The 10,601-nt window shown below is 37.3% G+C and overlaps 1 protein-coding gene across 2 annotated transcripts; it reads right to left on the bottom strand.

The window, feature by feature from the left end:
• Positions 1 to 3,203: 3,203 nt before the first annotated feature.
• On the bottom strand, positions 3,204 to 7,250 carry LOC112749651 (uncharacterized). 2 transcript variants are annotated; one of them, XM_025797963.3, is made up of 6 exons: positions 6,206 to 7,250; positions 5,539 to 6,122; positions 4,454 to 4,646; positions 4,298 to 4,362; positions 3,999 to 4,209; positions 3,204 to 3,915 (listed from the first exon to the last, which is right to left on the bottom strand). In XM_025797963.3, the coding sequence occupies exons 1-6, from the start codon at positions 6,398 to 6,400 to the stop codon at positions 3,511 to 3,513; spliced, it is 1,653 nt and encodes a 550-aa protein (XP_025653748.1). In that variant the 5' UTR covers positions 6,401 to 7,250; the 3' UTR covers positions 3,204 to 3,510. The 2 variants fall into 2 exon arrangements, with proteins under 2 accessions (XP_025653748.1, XP_025653749.1); XM_025797964.3 differs by having other exon boundaries at positions 6,280 to 6,634.
• Between the last annotated feature and the right edge of the window lie 3,351 nt (positions 7,251 to 10,601).

Here is a 10,601-nt window from a genome sequence, read left to right as displayed (position 1 = left end):
ATAAGTGCCTTATTAAATTTCTTGTACAACAATCAATGAAATAAGAGGAGATAAAATTAAATAAACTACTAGCTTTTAAATGAAGTAAAATCATGATTTATTTGTCGAAAACGTTTAATAATAAAAAAATTAGTAAAAAATAGTTAAAATTTGTTTTATTTAATTTTTATTAATTATTATTAAAATTAATAAATAATAAATAAGATAAATTTAAACTGTCTTTTAGCTTCCTAGTATTATCGTTTATTTTTATACAATAAGGCTCTTAATTATTTAATTCCATTGAAGACATGTATACATGAGCTTCTAATACAACTTGCTAAAAAAGTACTTGTTAAATGCGATGGATTATCATCAAGTTTGCTTGAATATATATAATGATCAGTTTTTAAGAGAAATGGAAGGTTATGATATATGGAATGGCGAAGTAAAGCATGTTTCTTCTCCCATCATTTTGATATATGGCCACAATGTTAAAGTATAGGTTAGGTTATCATACACTTTATTGGTTCTTATATCTTCTTAATGTTAGATCCTTGTCCTTCTATTCCACTTCAATGAATATCATTATGTATATATTCATAACTAACACAATAGAGCCCCACAATTTCGTTGACCTCAATTAGAGTCTCTAAATTTGTAATTGTGGCTTTAACTGGCCTCTGTGATCATCTCCGTTACCAGAATGCTGATTTGATGTAATTACATGACACAGTGGATATTACTTAAACAACGGCGCATTAGTTTCGCGCCTAAACCCTTTGGAAACCACGTCATTTCAGTTTTTTGTGGGTTAAAACTCTCTTTCTTTCCACTACGACGATCATAAGTTGTCAAAAATCAAGAAAATTCTTACACTACGTGGTTTCCAAAGGGTTTGCACGCGAAACCAATGCGACGTTGTTTAAGTAGTGTCTACCATGTCATGCAATTGCGCTAGATCAGCATTCCAATGACGGAGATGATCGTAGGGGCAAGCTGGAGCCACAATTGTAAATTTGGGGGTTCTAATTGAGGCCAACGAAATTGTGGGATTCATTTTGAGCATAAGGCCAAATTTCAGGAGGCAAATTGAGATTTAACTCGGTATCATTCATTCCATGGACAGACACCACAAATTTAGTTGATCAGTTATATATGTTTGTTTTGGGGGACAGGGGAGCGAATTGGTCACCCATTAATTAAAGGTAACTTGTGATTATTTATTTATGGGTAAAGTATATTTTTTGTCCCTGAAGTTTACTAAAAGTTTCAAAAATACCATAAGTTTTAATTTGTTTCAATTTTATCCTTATCTTCAAATTTTTTGGTCAAACTATGGTCAACATTAATTTTTTCCAATAACACCCCCAAACCCTATTCTCTTTCATCATCATCAAGAACTCTCTTTCATCATCATCAAGAACATAGACTATCATCATCAAGAACAACAACTAGCCTACATCCCCGCCGCCGTTTGCGCCCCAACTTCGGCCACCGCAAGTGATGTATATCAAATCCTCCTTCTCTCTTTCATGGAGAAGACTCCATTACAAGACCCATCATTTCACCACCGATCCCTGACCATGGCTCCAACCAACAAGTACTACGAAGCACTTGAAATCGAATCCATCAACATTTAAAAAGAAGAAGCAAAATAAAAAATGGGCAACGGCAACATCAACAACAACAAAACACAACAACAGCTCCATGCAACAACAGATCAAAACTCCATAACAAATAAGAGGTACATGTCCCTTCTGATTCTCAATTACTTTATTCTACTCTTTGTGGGTACCGTATATATCTTCAAGCATGTTCTCAAAGATTTCAACAAAAAGATTCTATCTTTATCATCTTCATTGGAATCATGTTGGGAATCAACAACCTTCTCTTCTCATGGGGCGTTATATCTTTCAGTTTGCAAGTGTTGAAGGTAAGGTTCCATGAAAGTTGTTGGAGTCAAGCCAGAGATGCTCGAGCTTCTTTAGAGCTCCGATGGTGACCGAAATCCCACCGAAAAAGTCATTGTAGGACAAGTTAATAAGCTGGACTTGAGATTTGGAAGAGAAGTTCATTGGAACGTCGCTGGAAAATGTGTGGGAAGACAAATTGAGGTACCAGAAAAAGTTCGTTATGTAGCCGAAGAGCGTGCCGGAGAAGAGGTTGTGAGCGAGGTTGAGTAGCTGGAGGTTGGCGAGGTTGAGGAGCGGCGGAGGGAGGTGGCTGGAGAGGGAGTTGTTCTGGAGGTAGACTACACAGCAGAAGAAATAATGAGAGAGGGAGTGAGGGATGGCCGGATGGGACTGTTGCTGAGTAAGTTTGGGGATGATGATGAAAGAGAATAGAGTTTGGGGGGTGTTATTGGAAAAAATTAATGTTGACCATAGTTTGACCAAAAAATTTGAAGATAAGGATAAAATTGATGCAAATCGAAAACATTAAGGATAAAATTGAAACAAATTAAAACTTAGGGGTATTTTTGAAACTTTTAGTAAACTTAAGGGACAAAAAATATACTTTACCCTTTATTTATTTATGAAAATGTTTCTATGTAAAGACAATAGTTAAAATATCAATACATATTAAACTAAGTAGTTTAGTCAAAATATATCAAATTTTTTAAAGAATTTTGAACTATAGTCTTTACATCTTCATACCAGAAATTATGCTAATTAAATGCCCCATCATCAATAATACAATTGCATGACATGTATGATACCAACAAGTCCATTATGATGTTGTTCAATAAAATTTGGTCCAATAAAGGTGTAGGGTATGGCAGTGGCACTGTGGCTGGTCCAACCTAACCCCACCCTCACTTGGACCACTTTGTTAGCACAAGCCCAAAACAACATTTATTAAAATTAGGCTTCTTTTCTCAAAAATAAAAATAAAAATTAACTAAATTGAGTTAGTCACTAATCCACTTAAATAAATATTGGAGATTTAAATTCTGTCTTGTGTATACAATAATCTATTGGCCAACAGCAAATCTTTAAATGATTTATCTTTAGTGTTTTTTTTAATCAAAATTAACTTTTTTTACAAAAATATTTATTTCCTAACATTTCCTCTATTATCATTATCTTATAAAAAACTAATTCTTTTGCCCAAACTAAATCCTTTTTACAAAAATATTTATTTCCTAATATTTCCTCTATTATCGTTTGCGGCACAAATAAAAACTATTAAAACTTAACTCAAACATGAATTACTAGTACTTTACCCTAAAAATTATTTCCCTTCTATATAAATGAAACATTTAGTTCAACAGGGAATACATTCGCCTGCATAAGTACAAAAGTAGCCTTTTTTTTTCAAAAGAAAAACGAAATTGATTTGTCTTCTATAATTGCGAATTTATGGCTTTACAGATTCTGTATTTTCTTTCTTTCTTTCTCTTTCTGCTGCATATACATTACAAATTTTGTAATTTGAATTTCACTTTTCAAGTAACATATAAAGGATGACTAGCTCGTAGCTATTTTTAATTTATCTTGTGCTAATGATTTATACCTGTTTAATTATTTATTGAGATTTAATTACTTGAGATGTTATAGTGTTTCCTTGTCGTTGAGTCTGAGTGCTATTATTCCAGTAGTTATCTTCCCACCTCTCAACACGCTTGATTAAATTGAGTTTGGTACCATAAAAGACTCTAAGCGATGTGGGCTCAAATGGAGGTGGTAAGGTACAAGGTGCTTTTGTGGAAGGCTCATTCACCATTGATTCAATCATAAACTTCTTCTCCAACCCACTTCTTGTGCATGCCAAGGCCTCAGCACACACCTCCACTGCTCCTTCAGGCACTTCTGGCTCATAGTTTAGCAGCTTCGAATATTCATTTAGAAGATGGAACATGTAGTCATACACGTACTCCATCTTCAGTTCTTCTTGAATAAACTTACTCGCTGCTTTACCAATATCCTGTGCCTGAGTTAACTCGAGATTTTGATAACTTTGTTTCAGATACATGGACAAATGCAAGGAATTTGAAATGTCTCAAGAGTACTTACTTTTTGTTTATGATTATTTCCCCAATGAACAGCAAACTTGATGGATTTGCACTTGTCATCGTCCCTAATAGGCCAGTAATGTTGTGTTGGTTGCAGGCTTCTTATGAAGAAATCATAGAAACGAGGCTTCACCATGAGTGTAACTGAATCACATGCTAGGATGTTCTTCTCACTCACTGACCATGCATACCCTTCAATGTAGATCTTATATCTAACATGGGATCAGAGCCACAAATATATTATCATGATGATTAGTTGGAAACAGAATTTTGAGGTGATGATCAAATGGAAGGAAGTACCTATGTGTGCATTGACTTGCCAAGTTTGACTGATTGAATCCTTGCTGTGACTCCTTAATCCAATCCTTCCATAATGTTACACAATAAACAATGTTAATTCCAGTGGAGGAACATTTAAGTGAGGCTACTAAGGTAATATGTGAGAGATGTGTAAACCTGAACAAATAAACGTGCATTCCAATCCTGCGTGTCTGAAACATTACATTTGAGGAGATCTTGCCTGATTTCAGCAACAAAAGGGTTTCCCTTCCAATATGCATATGGTTCTCTATCTATCCATTTAATAATTTCATTGCCAATTTTAATCTCCTTCAACAGATGTTCCCAAGGCCTTATATTAATCTCGGCCCTGAAATAATCATTTTATTAATATCCTTAATGATGATTAGTTTAACGAAACAGAGGACATTGGACAACAATAATTAATGTTATCCTTAGACATGGCAAAAACCGGCAGTTTCCATGTCAGTAGATCTGATGAGGTTATGTTGTTTTCCGTACTCAATTCTTATTGCCCTACTCACTCTTAGGAATTACAGTAAGATATGCACTAAATCCACCCCTTATGATTTGTTTTTTAACTATTAAATGCAAGATTACAGACGTGTTTAGCAAGGATGCACAAGGGAAGAGGAAATGGTTGGCAATCCCGACACGTAACGGTAATTGATCACCATCTTAATGAAGGAAAAAGTCAGAAGAAGATGAAAGCAGTTAGGACTTAGGAATGACTACTTGGATTCCAATAAACAGAAACACTCAATCCAAGTCAAGTCAACAGTGAAAATTTGTATTATTTTGTAGCCTTCTTCAACAACCGCAATCAGAGGGGCAAATTAGAGCGGATGCTATTCCTCAGAACAAATTCCAATGAATGAAGTGTAGTGTCTTGTTTGTAAGTGGTATGGTAGGTCACGTCATGTAGGATGCGTCCTTTTCCTAGATAGAGATATGGATAAATACTTATATTGCTCTCCGGAAATTCTAGATAGAACATTTTGGATTTTTGACAAATTTATATTTATATATTTGTAGATAAAATATTACTTTGATAAATAAAAAGGCCTAGCTGTATGCGTGCAAAGCCGCCGATGAAGAGTCATTATCCAGTTCAAGTTGAAATTGGATTCTTATATAATTACTTTGTTACCCTTTTCTGAACAAATGAAAACAAGCACCGCAAGCAAATATGAATAAAAATAAAATAAGGTGATTGAGGCAAAGAAGATGCAAATGCATACCAACCCCAGAAGGACCAATCAGGGAAGACAATGTCATGCGTCCAGCGATCGCCGCAGTAGCGAAACAAGGGTGGTGGGCCTATGGAATTGGGCCCGCGGTAATCTCGAGCTCTAATGACGGGCCTGTCATCGCAGTCGAACATTAGGTCGAGGTCTGGCACCATGGAAGGGTACCTCCTCAGAAGCTGAAGGATCCCCCAAATGGTGAATACATCGCGTGTCTGAATCGATTTCTTGTATCTCAACACGTACGCTCTTCCCTTCTTCACCACTATTCGAAAGTGTGCTGTTGCGTTCGCCGCCTCCACCATCTCCTTCCTGATCTTGTTCTTCTTCCATGGACCAAGGTCCTCGTGGATCCACCTCAAATACTCCGGGCACACCGTACTGTTCTCTTCCACCACCTCCTCCTCCTCCTCCTCTACCCTTCTTCTCCTCCAGCATGTATGGTTATTCTCAGTGGTGCTGCTACAATTGAGCCTCAACCACCGTTTCTTGGTTTTCTTCTCTCTCATTTTGCTCTGCACTACTATTACGCTTTGGTTCGCAACAACAGTTGCAGGCTCACCAGTAGAAGCCGTGGACTGCATGCAACACAATCGATCATTTATAACTAACTATAATTCATTCATTAATTAATAATTAAGTGTAGTAAGTGTTAACGAACCCAGAAGGAAGAGACAAATAGAGCGGTGAGGAGAATAAGGAGGAGGAGGAGAAGGAGAGAAGTATAAGCAGGACCCTTGTTTAGAAGAGGGCGCCATACGGTGCTGGCAGTGGCAGTGGCAGTGGCAGTGGCAGTAGCAGTAGTAATGGGGCCCCCTAACTGTCTCTTGTGTCTTTGCGCTGTGAATCTTTGCATGGATGGATCCCTGCTATTCTGATCAGATTTATTATTATAAATTATATATATTTGATGAATGAATTTGGAAAGGTTAGAATATAATTGAACTGAATGAAGGAGCTGAAAAAAGAGAGAAGGGTGCACAAGAGAGAGAGAGAGAGAGAGAGAGAGAGAATATAATTAGTGCTAGGTAGCTTTTTCTACGAATTAAATTAATAATGTAAGAAGAATACCCTAGTTGATAAGCTAGGTAGCTTGGACATTGGGCAATGAGAGTAATAAGAAGGGCTAAGGGCTACAGGCTACATCATTGAATAATGCGAAAATTCTGTATTGTGATTACCGACAACAATTATTGACAAGGGCACGCAAATGCCAACAATGAGTAAGGAGCCACTATGATATAATGCACTAGAGATTAGAGATAGTATTAGATTAACAAGTGAAGGGGCCGGGGAGGGTCAAAATCACAAGCAACGCGTGGAAGGTGTTCCCCTCCGACCGCGCCACACAATGAATTGACTTCGTTAATCTGCCCATGTCTGGTTAGTAGTGCTCAGCCTCATCCATTTTCCCATCTTTTTCCAATGTCTGGTTAGAAGATACAAGGCTTAGTGCAGTCCAAGACTTTTTTAAAGTTTGGGTTCCTAGTTTATCCATAGAGGTTTTTGAGGATGATAAAAGATGAGTGAAAGAATTTGGGTGATGATCAGTTAACTAATAAGCTAAAAATTTTGACGATATTATTGAGAAGATGGCATAAAAATAATTTTTGAGACATGGATAATAGGATAAAGAAGTTTGAGAAAGAGACTAAGAAGATTGATCATATGGCCAGTATTGGTAAGGGATTATGAAAGCTAGACGAAAGGCTCTTGTAACTTGTTGTGTAAAGTGGTATATCAGAAAGGAGATTTATTGGAAGCAGATGTCTCGATCTCAACATACTAGAGATATGGACAAGAACACTAAATACTTTCATAACCTAGCGTCAGCTAGAAGGAGGAACAACAGAATCGATTCTCTGTTAATTAATGGAAGGTTGGTGCGGAACCAGGCTAGAATAAAGGTTGCGATTAGAGGGTTTTATAAAGAACTGTATCGGCAGGAATATGCTCCTATGATAGGGTTCCGTGATGGATTGGTTAAGCAAATTGATATCGAAGAGGTAGCAGGGTTAGAGGTGATGCCATCGCCTGAGGAAATACGACAGATAATTTGGGATTGTGAGTCCAATAAAGTGCCAGGTAGTGATGGATATAATATGAACTTCATAAAAAAATGTTGGGGTGAGCTTAGCCAAGAGTTTACTATAGCTGTGTTGGGATTCTTTCAAAGTGCGACAATACCAACGGATGCTAATATAACATGGGTGGCGCTAGCTCCAAAATTTGTGGGGCTAAAAAAATCAAAGACCTTCGCCTGATTAGTATGGTTGATTGTGTGTATAAGATGATCTCAAAAGTATTGGTGAGAAGAATGCATTTAGTGATGCTAGGTTTAGTAGGAGAGACTCAGTCTGCATTTGTAAAGGGTCAAAAAATACATAATGGTGCTCTTATTGCTTGTGAGACGGTCCAATGGCTGAAGTTGCGCAAAAAGAAGGTGTCAATTATCAAGCTAGACTTTCGAAAAGCATACGATAAGGTGAGATGGAGTTTTGTGGATATTGTCCTACAAAAGATGGGTTTTGGTCTTAGATGGAGGACATGGGTGAAGGCATGTATCACTACAGCATCTATGTCGGTGTTGATTAACGGGTCACCATCAAAGGTGTTCAGGATGGAGAGAGGTCTTAGACAAGGAGATCCTCTTTCTCCTTTTCTGTTCATTATTGCCGTTGACGTCTTGCACAGGATGGTGGGTGAAACAGTGAGAAATGGATGCATCTCACCACTGTTGGTTGGGAGGGACAATATAGAGTTGTCGCATCTCTAGTTTGCAGATGACACAATCTTATTTTACCCACAGAAAACAGACAGTCATGAATTATAAGAGGCTTCTACATTCTTTTGAGCTAATGTTTGGCCTGGGTATTAACTTTGATAAGTCAAACTTGATTTCGATTAACTGTGAGCAGGAATGGATGACGAATATGTGTAGTTTGTTGGGATGTGCGGAAGTTGCTTTACCTGTCAGGTATTTAGAAAATTTTCTAGCTGCAAATCCTCGGTTGGTGAAGACCTGGAAACTGATCATAGATAAGGTGGAAGATAAGCTCAGCTTATGAAAAGCGAAATCTCTCAACAAAGCTGGCTAGCTGGTTCTCATAAAATCTGTTCTTAATAGCTTGCCGGTTTACTACCTTAACTTTTATAAGATGCCAAAGTCAGTTGCAGAGAAGTTAATTGGCTTATAAAGAAGGTTTTTGTAGAGTAAAGAAGATGGGAACAATGGTATACCACTTGTGAAATGGGAGGTGGTGCAAGCATTGAAAAAACTGGGTGGATTGAGGGTGGGGGATGTATTAATCAGAAATACGTTGCTTCTGTTTAAGTGGTGGTGGCTCTTTTCGAAGGAGGACTGCCCACTGTGGAAGAAGGTTGTATGTTCTTGTAATAAGTTGAATCCAAATATAATGTTGTCAAAACAGCCACTACCAACAAGAGGTGGCCCTTGGAAATATATTTGCCAGCTTAATATTTAGGAGCAACAAGTGAGAGATAAGATGATCAGTGGGCTATCTATGGAGGTGGAAAATGAAAGACGTACTCACTTTTGGGAGGATGATTGGTTACAAAGTGGCTCGTTGAAAGAGAGTTTTTTGAGGCTCTTCTATGTTTCAAATCAACAAGGATCTGTTATAGGGGACTGTGGGTTCTGGGATGGGTTAGAGTGGGTATGAAACTTTCAGTGGAGGAGAGTTTTATTTCAATGGGAGTTAGAGCTTCTCAATAAATTTCATGACCGATTATGACTCGTGAGATTATCATCTGGTAGAGAGGATACAGTTATATGGAAATTTGACAGGACAGGTATTTTTTCTACTAATTCATTTGTGCAAGTGTTGCAGAAAGAGACTCTTTCGAAGGACATCACAAGCTACAGTTTCACAAGTACCATGTAGAAAGGATTGGTTCCTCCAAGAGTTGAACTATTTGCATGGTTTGGTTTAGTAGACAGAGTTAATATGAAAGAGAGATTGAGTAGGTTAGGAATTATTCATCATAGTGATAATATTTGTGTTTTGTGTAAAAAAGATGTAGAATTTGTGCATAATTTGTTTCTTGGTTGTGAGTATACGTGGCAGGTGTGGTGCGCTTAGTTGATGTTTGCAGGTAGAGCTTGGGTTATTCCGGGGACTGTTAAAGAGCTTTTTGAGAGTTGGATTGGAGTGCCTGGTCGTAACTCGGAGCAAAAGAAGTGGCCAATAGGTTTCTTTGCGATTATTTGAAACATTTGGTTGGAACGAAATAGCAGAATGTTCCAAAACTCAGAGACAGGTGTTGATAAAATTATAAATAAGTCATTTTTGAGCTATAGGGAATGGCTTGGATTTGATCCGCTTGATTGTTAATGATGGCAATGCCGGAGATGACAACGGGTTATATCCTATTTATTGTGCTCATTGTCTTATGTTTTAGTTGTGTTTTATAGTTTTTACCTACTCCTATATATTGTGGTGAGCTTTCTTTGTTAAAAAAACACACACACAATATTCTCCCCGCTTTCTTTGCTTTACGCCAAGCACCTTACTATAACTATCCATTCCATGCTCTCACAACTTCATTCTTATTTTTAATTACTACTACTACTACTACTACTACTACTACTACTACTACTACTACTACTACTACTGAAAGATTACATAGGATTCATAGAAATTCGGAGGCGGGAGGCCGAAGCTTTAGGCCCACAGTCATGTACAATTATCCAATGTGGCAAATCCTGTATTATAGAATACTGACAGCAGCTGTAAGCCTGTAACATTTCACAAACAACAAAAAGGGTGCCAATCTTTTATTTTATGGGAAACGCGGGCAGAAGGCCCATTTAGTTATTCTAATGAAGAAAAATGAATGAAATTAGTTTAATATTTAGAATCTCGCTAGGGAGCCAATGAGTTATCTATACAATGGCTACAATGGGCTGTTTGTTAGGCCCAATATGAGTTAAAAATGAGGATTAATCCCCTTTTATCCTAATTCACTAAGACCTGTTCAGTTTTGTTTTAACCCCTAATTTTAATTTTTCTCCAATTCCCCTTTTTTGAATGGAA

The sequence above is a fragment of the Arachis hypogaea genome, chromosome 15 (genome assembly GCF_003086295.3).
Source record: "Arachis hypogaea cultivar Tifrunner chromosome 15, arahy.Tifrunner.gnm2.J5K5, whole genome shotgun sequence".
NCBI classification, from domain to species: Eukaryota; Viridiplantae; Streptophyta; class Magnoliopsida; order Fabales; family Fabaceae; genus Arachis; species Arachis hypogaea.
Note: the sequence above shows the minus strand (reverse complement) of the source record. Positions and strands in the feature narration are given on the sequence as shown.

Excerpts from the sequence above, each read along its gene's own strand:
- LOC112749651 (XM_025797963.3), bottom strand. The coding sequence starts at position 6,400 with ATGCAAAGATTCACAGCGCAAAGACACAAGAGACAGTTAGGGGGCCCC. Across the intron at positions 6,123-6,205 it reads TATTTGTCTCTTCCTTCTGG|TCCACGGCTTCTACTGGTGA; the intron begins GTTCGTTAACAC and ends TGTTGCATGCAG. Across the intron at positions 3,916-3,998 it reads GAAATAATCATAAACAAAAA|GCACAGGATATTGGTAAAGC; the intron begins GTAAGTACTCTT and ends GAGTTAACTCAG.